We start from the raw sequence: 15595 nt of genomic DNA, 5'->3' as shown, positions 1-15595 counted from the left end.
ATAATTTTAAAATAAATAATAAAACTACTTTTTAGAATATTTCAATTTTATGAGTTAATTAACTGTTTCAGTGAGGTTCTGTCTATCTTTCCTGAGTGGTAATGTTGTAACTTTGATACCATAAGGATGTTAAGGATATAGTGACTTTGAGAAGAGGCTATATTTTTATTTAGTCATAGTGATGCAGTTGAAGAAAGGGAAAGATATTTTTCTCCTTAGATCAAATGGAACTGTTAGCCCAGTTGTTTTGGATCTGCTTAGCTTGATTCAGGATTCTTTAAACTTGTTGTAATTGTTACAGTCTGAATTTTATAGCTGATCTTTCTCATCAGGTTAATATTTATTTTTAATGTACTTGCTTCTAGATGCCTACTCATGTAGATGAAGAGAGAGTAAGGTATTTCCAGGATGATGATAGTATGAACCTGAAGGATTTGGTCAAAAATGAGAAGATGAGAACAGCAGAGGATCAAAACTCACTGTTCATGCGTATGGCATCAAAGGTAAGGTGCTGTGTGTATGACTTTTTAATTAAGCATGTTATTATTAGAAATATCAGGGAGGACATGAGGCTTGAGTAACAGGAAGGCCTCGAGGAAGATGAGACTTGTTTATGGTTACATAATTATACAGGACTGTCAAAAATAGAGGTCATTGTAAATTGTAGAATTTCCAGCTACTGAGCAGGGATTTTTCTAACATTGTGAAACATCTGAGCTAATTCTTAAGATCCACTTTAGAGTTACTGGAGAGATGTACATATTTCAGTGATGTGAGTCGCCTGTCCTATTTTAAATGCCATCTGAAAGGCATTATGGGTATAAAAGGAATTAAAGTGTCTAGTTCAGGCACAGGAGATTATGCTATAGAACTCAAATAAAAATGGAGACATCTCATCATAGGTATTGAGGCAATAAATTCAGATGAGAGACAGAGTTAATGGAAGCAAAATGTTGGCAGTCTTGAAGCTGAGTGAGGCCATGACTGTACATGTACAAGAGGCTGTTGATGCTTGATTTGAGAGTTGTTGTGAGTCTGCAAGCATCGTCTCAGTGGTGATGAGATTAAAAGGAAAATTGGAATTTTGGAGGTTATGAAAAGGGAGAATTTAGGAACATTTTAAAGCAGGTAGTGCATGCATGGTGAGCCTGTATCTTGAATGCTGCCCAAGCTGTTAAAGCATACCCTGTAATCAGGGGCACAGAGCGGTGGTCTTTTGAAGAAAACCTAAGTAAACAAAATTCCTCCAGCTTGGGGGGAGTGGGTGAATGGGTAGGGGAAGGCAGCTGCTGGGCTAGAACAATTAGCATAAAAGTTTAATAGAATACAACTATTTTTGTTTCTCATATGGGAAGTGGCCGCAGAACAGTTTAACATGAAGGTTTGAAATTTTTTTTCGGTGAAGAAGATGATTGTAGAACTTGTGTTGTCGAGCATGAAATGCAGTGGAGGCCCTAATTGTGAGTGGGAGCAAAAAAGATAGAGCAACTTAGTGAAATACTGTTTCATTTTTAAATATGAAATAGGGAGATCTAGATAGGTTTTGGCTCAGGATTTCCACAGTAGATGCTGAGAGCTGCAAGTGTGTAGCAGAGGAGTCAGTTCTGTGAGCTTTTCCCCCTGTATTTTAGCCATTGCCAGAGATTGATTTTGCAACATAAAATGGTCATGCTGGGTGAGAAAGCAACTGGGTTTAGTATGTTTCATTCATTTTTCCTTCTTTTTTGGTTTCATTTTTGTTTTCTTGTTCTGTTTTTGTTTAGTTTTTTTGAAGGATGGAATTTATTAATAATGTTACAAGAATGTACTTTGTTTCCTAGCCTATGCAGATACTTCATTTTAGTTATGGAAGGCTCTGAATTACTACTGACTTCAGTGAGCTTTGGATCAGACGCTATATAATGTGTTTCTTTTTTTTTTTTTTTTACTAGGCAAAGATGTACTACATCACATTATTTTATTAGAACAAGTTTCTTGACTAACCTTTTAAGATTGAGCCATGCTATTTATTTACTGGCTAAGTGTATTGGGGCATGTGCTGAAAGTAGGTATTTTGCCAAAGTAGATATTTTGTCAAAGCCATTACAATGTCCATATATTGATTCATGGTACTGTGGTCCTTCAGTCACATTTAGGTTTTGAAAGTATTTTTCAGCTTATGTAAAAAGAAGCATCTCAGATGCCAATTGTTCTTCTCCATTAAGATCTAAAATGCTTTTGGTAGTTTTGTGCAGGTGATTCTCAGATCCTGTCATCACAAAATGTGATGGTCTTCCCCAGATGGTGGTAGTTTCTTGATTTTAGATTAAGAAACTGGCTCCTAAGCCTCCCTGAGGTTTCCATGTCTTTCCATGTCTGTGGAATGCGTTCTTATTCACAGCACAAGATCAGTGTTACCACTGAAGTGTTGGTGGCAGTCTGAAAAATTTGGGTGTGATCTCAGATATTCTAGATGATTTTTTATGTACTTTATAAGCCTATACTGCATGGAGTATCTGCATTATGATCTGGAGCTTAGTAAGTTAGTCTTCAAAATTCTTGCATCTCTCCTTAATGCTTTCAGCAAGGTGTTTTATTCCAGCAGGAAGTTTAGCAAGCAAACCTCTTTTGCCAGTTTTAGTTTGACAACATAGTACACAAATTTGATACGTACAAATTACTTTCTCTTTCTGCCTTCATTTGAGAAACGAAAAAATCATCCACAAAAATTAATCTGTCGTATTTCAGAAGAGTGGTGGGAGGAAACTGCTGCAAGTCTACAATTGATATCCTACCTTGGATGGGAGAAGGGAGATCCTGTCCCTTGAATTCTGTACAGTAATTTAATTCATCTAATCACTGTGAATTGCCTAAGACACTATTATTTCCTTCATGCATTTTCCCAGGGCTTCTATCACTTTCCCAGACTATGCCCAAAAGAAGCTTCCAGCCCCACAGTTGATGGAGGGAATAGGTGCTGCTCTCACAAACGGGGGCAGAATGAGAATGACAGACCAGCATGTTAGAAAACAGAGCTGAATGCTCTGCTCTAGATCAGTGTTACTCTCCTGATATTTAGTGCTTTAATGGTATTTAATGAAATACAAGCTAGTTGTTATTGAAGATAATAACGTAATTGCAGTTTTGTAGAGAGAGATGGGGTTGTTGAAATAGAAGGATATCATGCATGAAAGGATTTATTTCCTTAAATGGGACTTGGAAGAATTATCAGTACATAGACCCAAAGTCTCTTCCCATGAAACCTCTGTCTAATCCCATTGGCAAGTGAAAGTCTGTATGTTATCTCATGCCAGTCTCCCACTCAGACTGACAGACTAAACATCTGCAGTCTTCAAGCCATACCTGTACTTACTAAATCTTTTTCCCACCTCTCCATTTCTCAAGAGCTCAACGAGATGAGATGGAGGGATTTTGCTGTCTCCTTGCTATTTGTTTACCTGTTGAGTCTTTCTTTTAAATTTAGATTCTGACTTATCACTGCCCTCTGGTCCATTCTTATTTTTGTAGTCATGGTTCTAAGACAACCCTGCTGTGCTTGAGCCTTTTGCCTCCTGTTGCCCTTTGGCCTCTGTTGAAGGTGGCTGATGTGGGTGTCGCTTATCTCAGCAGTTTGAAGTGCTGCCTTTCCCACAGCCATTCCATGCATGCTATTATGCCAAATTTATGAATACCATGGAAAAGGCCCAAATCTTTGATTTACAGTGGTGAAAAAAACCATTTTAAAACCCAACACTAATCTTTTTGATATATGGAAAAAAGTAGGACTAGAGTTTGATTTGTTCATGTTTCACTGTTATGTCTCGAGGGAAAAAAATCCATTTAAATCACTATTTCTACTTTTCATTTTCTTCACCTTTGAAAGTGGTTTTGGTTCTCACTGTTGTAGAAGCATGACTTTAGGATACAAAAAAGTCAATAAAACATTTGAAAACTGTTTTTTCTGACATTTCTAGAGTATAAAATACATGTGAAGTCTTAGATTTTCACTACTGATAGCTTTAAGTACCCTGTCTGTAGTTTCTTCAGCCCCTGACTGTTGTAAGTGGTTCAATTTTCCCAAATTCATGCTGTTAAGACTTATGTAATCCTTTCACTTATGTCAATAGATGCTTGTGGGTGTTTAGAGACTGATTCCTAGAACATTACCTCAAGAGAAATTACCTTGTATTTGTATGTATTAATTCTACTGAAGCTTTTTCTTTCCTTTTTATATTTTACTTAAAGAAAGAGAGAACAATTAGTTCGTGTTATTCATCAGGACATTTTAATTTTGGCCAGAAACTAATTTTGTTTTATAATATGTGCAATAATTCCTGAGAGGAATTCAGCAGTGAAAAATAAAATGCTTTATTAGTAATGCTGACCTTCCTTTATGGATTTAGCCAAGGGGTATTCTGGTATTATAGGTTTGCAAAAACGAAATTTGCATGTTGCCTTTCCTTGCTTCTGTAAAAGTCTGTAAAATGGAAAATTACTTTCAGCCTTATCATTTTTACTTGCTGTGCAAATCTGCCTCTTCTCATTTTTGCATTTCCATCATCATAAACCAAAATGATAGTATTGAAAAAAACCTTAGAAACTAAAGTGAAAAATGCAAAATGTTGCTTTGCTGCTGCTATTATGTAATGAGCCTTTTCCTTCTCCTTCTTCACATGGTGAAGCCATTTTAGCACAATATTTAATAGACATGATAAAGCCAGCAAAGCTCTGGTGCCCTGTTGCTTTTTACATTTACTTAAAGATCATGAGTATGGTTTGCTGTAAAAAAATTATTGTGAAAACCCCAGAGAAATAATTTGCAACACCTTGTTCTGCTACATTTCAATTCAATGCACTAAACATCCTTCTGTGTATATTGTGTGGACGCAAAGTTAAAGCTGTTCCTTCATGTGGAAACAATTCAACAAAAGTGACAGCTGAATTAGGGAAGAAAACCTGGGAAGAGTAAGAACTGTGTAGATGTAGTCCATACTAAATGACTGCATAAGAAGCATTTAGGATTCTTCCAGAATGATGTAAAAATTACAAGATATGTTGCAAATGAAGACTTGTGCAGGACAGTCTTTCCTAGGCATTAAAAATATGGCCTGGAATAACTGTAAACTGAAATGCTAATCAGAATTTTAATAGTAGAATTCTGTCGCTGCAGGTATTTTTGTTTGGTTTACATTTTATGCCACTGACATTTATATAAACTTTTATCTGTCCTAATAACTACTTATAGCAAGATTTGCAGTTTTCATTTCAAATAGCAGAAACAAAAAGGAGGTTGGTCCCTAGCCATTGAGCAATCCTCTCACATCTGTTTTTTGCTTGACTTCTGCTGCCCAGAGGTAGTCCTGAACTACCATGCTCACCAGCATGGTGGGTAATCTTTTCTTGTCAGTGACACAGGCCTTAAAAGCACTCTGTGCACTGATATCTTAAAATCATTTGCTATTATGAGTTTAAAATATTCTTTATTTCAGTGTGATGATAGGTTTTGAAAATGCCTATTTGCTGAATTATGTGATGAATTAAATCTACAGATTCAAATGTTTGTGTTCACAGGGAGACTGGAATTGTAATAAGGCTTACATGATGAAACTCTGTCTTTGTCTTAAGCAAATATTATTTGAGATCAGAAAAACTTTTCTGAGGTGATTTTTTTCTTCGGAATAGGTGCTAAATGCTGAATAAATTTAAATGGGATGAGATGTATTCTTATGTCACTCAGGTTTGTATTCTAAAATAATAGATTATTCTTCTTTGCAGTGTCCTGAAATATATTATGATACAACATTCCACAAATATTAACTCTGTCATTTAAAGACGTCAGTGTTGCCATGGCAATTTAAACCCAAACTGATACATTTTATACAATCTATAGACTTTTTTTCCCACAAATTTTTCAAACAGATGCACTTTTATTAGCTTACATGGAAGTAACTCTAGCTATGATTGCGTTAGCAAGGAAACAGGAAAAGCAGAAGTTCAATAGTTGCATACAAATTGGAGCAAGAAAATAAGCAGAAAAGAAACAGTACAGAAAAGCTGAAAATAACCCACACTGGAACCATGCAGGTATCTTTTGTTCCTCTGCTAATTGTGTTTAATAGAATTTCCCATTTCATCCTCAAATTTCAAAGGAACTTTGAAGAGGGGAAAAAAGTATACTTGAGGTATTATACAAGTATAATCTCGATCGTTAGGAGATCTGTCTCTTAAGGTTTCCTTTCAGTAGCACAGTGATACTAAATTCTTTCGCAGGGCTTTTTATTGGAAGGGGCCACCCAAGAAGCAAGTAATAGCAGCAGAGGGAGAAATAAGAGACACAACGTGCAGCATGCTTGAGGTGGAGTGTGTAGGAAGCCAGCAGTGTATAAGACTCCGGGGGTTTTACAGTGGAATAAGAAAAACAGAATTGGTTTAAAATCAAGCTATGAGATATGGTTCCAGTGGCCTGAACATAGGTTGGCAGAAAAATGAGGCTGACCCTGGAGTGTACCTTGCACAGATTTGTGGGAGTTACTTGAGGAAGTAGCCCCATGCCATGGTGCCTGATGGCTCCATTAATGTAACAAATTAAAGAGGGCTTCAATTATTTAGTAAACAGAATGTTATATAATGAAATAATTCATGTAATATATTCATATTATTCATGGTAATTATCATGATAAGGATTTAATCAGAAAATACAACACTGTAATTTTTCCCTCTCTCAATTCATTCTAATTTATGCATAGTCAGATGCTGATTTCTTTCTAAACTCCTGTGCTGAATGGTTAGAGATCTCCCCCCTTTCCTTGGGTTTTAGCCACATTTGCACTGTATTTGAGCTGTCCAAATGAAAGCCCAGAGGGCTCCTGAGAGAAGTTTGGATACCTTCCCTGACTGCTGTTTAGATGTTTGTGTATTACAGTCCTCTCTTGGCCAGGGCAAGCACAGTTGTGATTCTTCTCTGTTGGTTAAACGAAAACTGCATCCTGGCTGTGGAAAATCAGATGGATGGTAGAAATGACATAGTTGCACAATTATGTTATGAGATGTGGGAGGCCGTGTCATTTTGCCTGGTGCTAAGAGTCCTAAAGCTGCTTTTCTGTCCTCTGGTTAATCAATGCTTGCCAAAAGAGAAAGGAAAGCTGGAAAAAACCAGGGTGTATATGAAGGAAGAATGCAGCGAATCAGCTGAGAATAAAGAAAAGTGAAGTAGGATAAAGAAGGCTGGGGAGTGTAGAGCTGATCTGTCTTATGAACTTGTCAGTTTAGCACAGCTCTGGGTTTTGGTCAGCGTCTGGTAGAAACAAGGACTTCAGGTGTATTGCTCTTAGAGATACCTGAATTTCCTTTGTTAGCTTTAGGTATTTCAATGATGTATTATAGTACATCCCAACTTTAAACTCATAGATCAAAATGACTTCCTGCTTCTTTCTGATCTCTGTGCAGCACCTGAGCAGCAAGGGTGATACCAAACATTATCAATCATGGCAAGGGAACTAAGTACACAACTTCCAAAATGCATTGGCTTTCGAGTTCAGCAGGCCTGATGCTGCACCTATAATGCAGAACAGCAGCTTTCCAGCAGCTCTAATACATCAGCATAGTTCCTTCTTTGGATGTGTACTAGCTTTGTCTTTTGTATGGAAGAATACATGTATGAAAGAAATTGGTTTTTAAATGATTGCTTGCTTTCCTTCTGGCATTTTAGAGAATGGTTTCTTCTTGTTCTTTCAATTCTCCTTCTAACTTCTTTTTGAGAGATTTAGTTATAGCCAAATAATGCAATTGGCAGGACTCACTGGACACCTTATTGTACAAATAGAAGTATAAATGTCTTAAAAGAGGGATGGAGCACCTCTCCTATGAAGAGAGGCTGAGATAGTTGAGATTGTTCAGCCTGGAGAAGAGAAGGCTCCAAGGAGACCTTAAAACACCTTCCAGTATTTAAAGGGGGATTAGAAAAGAGAGGGAGAGTAACTTTTCACACAGGCAGGTACAACAAGGGCTAATGGCCCCAAACAGAAAGAGGGTAGATTTAGTTTAGTTATTTGGAAGAAATTCCTTACTTTGAGGGAAATTAGGTACTGGGACAGGTTGCCCGGAGAAGTTGTGGATACCCCATCCCTGGTGTGTCCAAGACCAGGCTGCATGGGGCCCTGAGCAGCTTGCCTTAGAGGAAGGTGACCATTAAAGTATCTTTCAGCCTAGACCATTGTATGGTTCTATGATCTGTTTGTCATGACAAACCAGAGGAGGCAAAATCAGGATTTTAGACAGCACCTACTTTATAAAAGTTTGCTGCTTTGTATGTAAGAATTTTGCTTTGCATCCCAGATATCATATTGTATACAGGAATTTATCGATGTTGTAGAGAGGCATCTTCCAGGCTGTTTAATAAGATGAATATTTATTCTATCACAAGGGATTCTGTGGAATATTTTGAAAAGTACTTTTATTTAAAAGAGGTTGTGTGTAACAAACCAGGAATTTCCATGACTACTTCTAAGTGCAAGCAGAGCAAAGTAGTAATGGTATTCTGTGCTATTTGTGATACTCCTGATAGACAAAGTGTTGTGATTTCCACTCTTCCTTTCCTTTCTTGTCTGCCAACTGTCATGTTTCCTGTGTATTTCCATTCTCATGGCAGAATTTTTATTTTAAAGAAAACCCCAAACTTCTAATAATAACAAAATGCTGCTATTCTCTAAGCAGTGCTTCTGCTGCAGGTCTAACTTTACCTTTTTAATGCTTATATGACAGAAGAACAGAGACTTGGTTTTAGACACTGAAACCACTACATATTTTTTCTAAATCTCAGGAATCTCCTTTTTCTGTCAAATGTAGAATTACAGCCTTATAGTAAGACAAAGGAAGAAGAATGTAGTTGAACTCTTGAACTGTTGATTTTAGTCTGCAGTGGCTTCCAGTAGGAAATGCACATAAGCAATTAAGTGTATTATAGCTGAATAAAGTAGTATTAAGGAGGCTCCTCCTCAGTTGTTTGATAAGGAAAGTACTGAGTATATTTAAAATAAGGTATTGATCTGTGTTGGAGAACTGCAGTATTTGGGAAAAGCAAGAGCTGCTGTCTTTTTTGGGGAAAGTTACTTATGTACTCTAAAAAAAAAAAAATCTGTCCTCTTTCATATATATATACATATATATATATAACCTACAGAAGTTATGCCTGGGATATTTGGAAGAATTTCTTTCGTTTGGAGACTGTGTTTCAGTTATGATAGTATGTCTTCCAAATGCCTTCAGTTAACATTAGTCCTTTGCTAGGGCTACCCTAGTTAATATCCTAAAATATATTAAGGTTTGTGTTGGTGTGCACTCAGAAAGACTTAGTATTGAAGGCAAAGACTGTTTTCTTCCCCAAATGGCTTAGTCCTGTTCACTTGGTAAGAATAACTGTTGGCATATTTTCACAGAATGTGAATAGGAAGTGCGGAGTCATGGTCTAGTTATTTCACAAAACATGATTTAATGGTAGTTGTAAAAGGAGAAGAGGAGGAGGAAGGAGAGGATAAAATATATGATATAAATGATATATAAAATTGTGCATCTATTTAAAGATAGCTGAAATTATGTCAAGATAATACTGAAATACCTAGCCTTTAATTTGAAATGGAATATAATAATATACTCTTCTCACTGCTGTCACATATCTATATTTTCATATCCGTGCTAAGATTGTGTATGACTGCTCTCAGGAGAGGTACCTGATGATTCCATCTGCAGCAGATGCCATATGAAAGGATGAAATGCTACTGCTTATGTACTCAATGCTTTTCTCAAGGAAGGGTACTACAAAGAGCTAAGTAGTTTTTCTTGCTACTTTATAAATAGAGCAATTTTTCTGCATATCTTTTCAGCTCATGGAAAAAACTGACAGAGAGTACTACACTCTGGATGACATGTTTGTTTCCAAAGCAGCCAAGAGAGCACGCAGTGGGGAAGAGGAGGAAGTTCAAAGAAGAAAAGCAATCCGTGAGCACCAGCAACTCGCTGCATGCATGGAAAAGTGCCCCTACTGCTTTGATAGCAGTGAACTTTCTAAACATCTTATTGTTGCAATTGGCACCAAGGTAAGAAAATAGCAATTTAACACAAATGTAGAAATAAAAAAGAAATGATGTTAGAGTGTTTAAAATTGGGAATGAAATTGCTTCTATGGAGGGATTTATTGTTCTGCATCTTACTTTCCTTTGCCCTTTCAGTTGATTTCACAACTTCATCAAGGGTGAGGAGGAAAAAGATATAAATCTGTCATGAATTTTAAAGCTAATCTTTGATGTCACGTTTGTAGAAGACAGGAGCAATAATGAAAGATCTCAGTGCAGAGATTAGACTGTAGGTGGATTTGTGGAAGATTAAATCACACTTCACTGGAGGAAATTTGAACTGGTAAAGAACTGTATCTTGATATCAAAGAAAATTAGTTGGAGAATTCAAATTTTAAACTTAAAATCCTTTGAAATAGATAAAAGTTTGGTTTGGAAACCTTTCTGCTTCTGTTAATGCTTTTAAAAGTTGCATAAATATTTGGATTTATAACATCTGAAATTCTTCAATATAGCCTTTTTATAATGTTTTTCTCTACAGTTTTCATTTATTATTAATGTTTTCATTTGATCTGAAACTCTTTATAGGTAAAAGAATTAGGTACATAGATATGTTTTAAGGTACATTGCATTCCTTTTTTTTTAGAGATTATATATATATAAATTAATACAGATGCGTATCTATGTGTATATAATCTCTGTTTATCTATCTAATAGATAGATAAATATACAGGGTATCCTGGTTTTGGCTGGGATAGTTTGTTTTCTTCTCAATAGCTGATACCGTGCTGTGCTTTGGATTTAGGATGAGTGTAATGTTATAAGACTTTCAGTTGTTGCTAAGCAGTGCTCAGGGACTCTTCTGCTTCTCATACTGCCCCACCAGTGGGAAGGCTCAGTGAATGAACGGGGGGGGGGGGGGGGGGGGAAAGTTGGCCAGGGGCCAGTGCTTGGGAAGTGGGCGGTGAGCAATTGCGTTGTGCATCGCTTGGTTTGTACGTTGTTGTTGTTATTGTCATCATCATCATCGTTATTTAATTTCCTGTCCTTTTAAACCCACAAATTCTACTTTTTTTCTGGATTCTTTCCCCCTATCCCACTGGGAGCAGGGAGTGAGTGAACAGTGTGCAGTTTTTATATATTTTTATTTTATTTTTATTTTATTTTTATATACATACATACATACATACACATATTATTAAAAATGCATAGAACTGGGTATGTTAAAAAATAGTGGAATGCACTAAACAGTGTGATTTCATAACAGCTATGATAGCAGTTGGTTTATAAGGGTGATATTACTGCCTTGGTGGTGAAACTACTCTCTGGATAGTCCTGGTTTGTTTGAGCTGCTGGTGGATAATGTGCCCTTTTTAAAAGCACTAAAATTGCTAGTACCTTGCTGTAATTAGTAGCTAATGGCTTCTGTTGGTTTGAATTTGGAAAATGATGAATTTCTTAGCCTCAGCAATGAGAAGGTTTTTAATGCTGGAAAACTGGGCACTTGAGTTTTTGTTTGCTTTTCCTAGGTGTACTTGTCTCTACCAAGTAGCCAATCCCTTACTGAAGGTCACTGCCTGATAGCCCCTCTACAGCACCATACTGCAGCCACTCTTTTGGATGAAGACATCTGGGAAGAAATCCAGGTCTGCTGAGAAACTGTCTCCTATTCTAACACTTCTGTAAAATAATTTTGTTGTGGATAATAATATCCTTGTCATAAGTACATGTTTTCATAATTTGCAGTCTGGCAGCTCTATTCTGATTCCACTAAGGGGCAGAACATTCTCACATTGTAAATTAAAATTAGTGGTCAAATATTAACAGGAAACAGAGGCAGGGTAAATACTGAAGCAAATTTCCAATTTATAAGCACTGAGAAGTTTCCTGGAATGCTGCAGAACATGCATCCTTGGAGGTCTTTGAAACCATGTTAGAGGAATGTCTATTGGAAATGAAGCAGGTACAGCTGATCCTTTACAGCAAATAGACTAACTGGCTTCGTAGGATTTTCTTGGCAGTGCCAAGGAAAAGAATTGTTAGAGCAGGCAGATTACCTAAAATGAAATACCAGTATGTTGTTTACATATCTTCAGTTTTAAAATCAGTTTTTGGGTGGATATCACTTAAAAGAGAACTGGCTTACTCTTAAAGTCAGTGAAATCCCTGTTAAAATCCAATATTCTACCTTTTTTGAAAAGAATTATTAAAATAAAGTGCCAAGCATGGTGGGTTGTGCTTTCCAACTCAGTTATGAAGACATTTTGAAGATTTTGAGTTCTGTTTTCTTTGGAGATGGAAAATCAAGGGAGGGATGTAACAAGCTTCTGCCTAAGAGATGGACTCTGTTCGTCAACCCCCTATCCTGCCATCAGGATTATTACAAGGGGAAAACAATTTGCAACCTCTTACATTGAAATATTGAAGACTATATCAGGCTAGAGAAAGGTTTCATTGTTGTATTTGCTGAGATTTAAAACCAGCATTATTTATAAATTTGTAATAATGTAAATAATGTTGCTCTTGCCTCAAGTCTGGCAGATGGATTCTCTGACTTTTCAAACTTGCTCCCCACATTGAGGATCATGTCTGATGTTGTTTCATATAGTAAATTATGCTCCCTTCCAGCCAGGAAGAAAATGACTTCTCTTGCATATGACAAAAATGACTAAGAAAGTTGGATAAGAAGCAAATAAGTGCAACAAGTAGGATCAGGAGGAACAAAAGAGCATGTGGCAAAGTGATAAATATGTTTATCCTAGATCTTCTGTTTGCCCTAAGCTTTTAACTAAACAATTATGATTTTTTAAATTGTATGAGAAATAAAATAGGATAAGATAAGCAGATGCAGTCCCTGTCTTCAACACTGGTCTTTTACTTGGTAGAAAAGGCTAGTATTTGCTAGTTGCTAACTAGTACCTGACTAGTTGCTAAAACCATTGTCCTTTGATCCTGTCAATAAATATATTCATAGGCAGCTTAGATATTTCTTTGCAGTGAAGTATTTTGGAAAGTGATGGATACATGCCCTTTTTTTCACCATTTATTACAGAAGAAGGAGTCTGGGAAGCTTTAACAAGAGCATAAGCAGACAGTGAATGACTGAACTAGCTTTCTGATGCCAGAGACATACTTTTTATTACTGTTGAAGGGAAAAAAATTACCACACTTTAAGTATTCACAAAATGTTGTATGAAGTATGTGTTTTAGCTAACAATTTTTGCTGGGTTTTTTTTTAGGGTATATTGGAGTAAAGCAAAAATACTTTCTTTATACTGTATGCCTTCAAGCTCTTGAATTTAACATATTGTGTAGTTTAGACACTGATGTGCTCACTTGCCAAAGCAAATATGCATAGAATATTTTTATATGAAAAGATAGAAATCTTTACACATTATGTGTTGACTGAACTGTTGCATTTATTGATGTTGTGTGCATCCGAGCATAAGCCAAGCCTTCTTATTTCCCCTTATGGATGGTTTTCTCCTTTCTAGTGCTAATTATTCTTGATGCTTTGGCCTGCTCAGAATTGGGAGGAAAAGTCCAATGTATTTGTAAACAAGAAAATGCAACTGGGGAAATTTAACTAACATCTGCTGATATTCTAGGCTTTCTGGTGGATTTATATTTCAGTTAATACTGCAGGGTAGCAGCTGTAAGTAATAGTCTTTCTCAACTTTTGGTATCTCACCACATTACTTGCTTCAGTGTGTTTCAGAAGTAGAGATCTGGTTGCTGGAGCGACAAGGAGAAGACCAAAAGCTGTTAATCCAGAGTAGCCTATCACCCTGTGCTGTAGAGCCCCAAATCAGTCATGGAACACTGGACAGTGTCTTCTGGCTGTAATTCAGCAGTTGCTTGAGGGGAATGATGGTAGCATTCTCCTGTCACAGCATGGAGCAGCTCATTAGTGAGGAGAAATTCAGGGCACAAGGGCCTGCTTTGTAGAGCTTAAATGCCTAGTTTAGATAGATATTTGGCCATGTTTCTTAGGCTTTCAGTTTGATTCATACTGAGCAAGATGGCGAAAGGATGAGAGCTCAAGTTTTAGTCCTGTTGCATTGGAAACCTGTTAGTGATTTGTTTTCCTTCTATTTTACTTCAGTACTTGCTGATGTTGATGATGTGTTTGATTCATCAGCTCTCATTTACATTAAGATAAGAATTCTTAAACCTTTAGATGGGATTAGCCTTTTAATGATGCTGTTTGTACTTCTGAACATTGTTAACTGGGAAAAAATATCAATGCAAAAAGGACTACCTATTAATTATGTGATTCTTAGGGCTATGGTACCTTGGTTTATGAGGCTCCCACAGTTTCAGTGTTTTCTTGGTTTACACTGTGGAAATGATGTAGAAGCATATGTAAGACAAAAATCTTCATTTTTATTAAGTATTTTTCAAGATCTTGAGAAACTTTCAGAAACATCCACCCTATCAGAAAGTTAGATCTTTTGTGCACTTGAAAATAAGTTTGAATGACTATCAGAGATCATCCCTTGTTCTTGATAATTTGTTCAGCATTTGAACATTGTAAGCTATAGAATGATGCTTTTGCATATTTTGGATGCAAATGCCAACTGTCAAGAGCCAGGAACAGCCAGAGCCAGCTGCTTTGCAGGAGGGCAAGTCCGGGATTCAAGGTGATGGGCAAGGCAGGGAGGGGAAGTCATCTCACTGACAAGGCACACTCCCATGGTACCAGGCCAGGAGTGTTCCCATGGTAGTAGGCAAGGTCATCCATGGCCCAGTGGTGGCCAGGCAGCTTTACAGTGATGAGTTAGGTCTGAGGTGAAGTCAGGGCCAAGAACTGCCTGGTACCTGACTGGGCACCATCCCTGAAACAACTCAGGCAAGGACCTAAAGAAACAGCTTGGACTTTTGCAGCTCCTGAGTGACAGGGCCAGGTCCACACTTCTCACCACTCTTTAATACCCCATGTCTTTCTGCTGGATCCAATCCAGTTCACAACTGCAGCATGTCAGAGCTTCCCACCTACATGGGCAGCCAGAGTCCCAGCAGGTAGAAGAGGCTGCAGGGCCTCTTGGGCTTGTGTAGGACCCTGACACTGGAGCTATCAGAATTAACTGAAATACTTTGAATTAAGTGCAGCACCTCATCCTTCTGACAGGGAAATGTAGTTTGAGGCCGCATGTATTGAGTAGTACATTTGGTTTGCTTCCATACAGTGAGGATGGTGGCTTTATTTTTTGAGGCAATTATTAGTATCTAGCTTAAAGATCAAGCATACCTAATGAAAATACTTTCCTTTTTTAATTTTTTTTTGTTAAACTATATAATTGGAAGGAGTAGTAAAAGGGTAATTGTAACTATAGTCAGTAAAAGCCAGGCCATTACCTTCTTAGAAATTGCAAGCTTGGGGCCTACTGTTAAAGCCATGTTCTTTTATGGTGCACTACAGTTAAGAAGTTCAACATAGTTTCAATTTCAGCTTTAAAAATCGTGGTATTTATTAAAACTAAGTTTGTAATGTTCATTATATTGTGTATTTCAAAATAATTTCCTAGACTTCCTATGTTTTTATTATA

At 37.0% G+C, this 15595-nt stretch overlaps 1 protein-coding gene across 2 annotated transcripts in view; it reads left to right on the top strand.

Annotated features, from left to right (window-relative positions):
- The window catches only part of CWF19L2 (CWF19 like cell cycle control factor 2), a 59880-nt gene that overhangs the window by 39145 nt on the left and 5140 nt on the right, over positions 1–15595 (top strand). For both annotated transcript variants that reach the window (XM_066175778.1, XM_066175776.1), the window contains exons 12-14: positions 366–503; positions 9858–10070; positions 11576–11692. In XM_066175778.1, the coding sequence (XP_066031875.1) occupies positions 366–503; positions 9858–10070; positions 11576–11692 (468 nt within the window). The remainder of the gene's footprint in view (positions 1–365; positions 504–9857; positions 10071–11575; positions 11693–15595) is intronic.

This window comes from Chamaea fasciata, unplaced genomic scaffold (assembly GCF_029207755.1).
Source record: "Chamaea fasciata isolate MVZ Bird 193981 ecotype frontalis unplaced genomic scaffold, bChaFas1.0.hap1 SCAF_2, whole genome shotgun sequence".
Classification (NCBI taxonomy): domain Eukaryota; kingdom Metazoa; phylum Chordata; class Aves; order Passeriformes; family Sylviidae; genus Chamaea; species Chamaea fasciata.
This window is presented reverse-complemented; position numbering and strand designations above follow the sequence as displayed.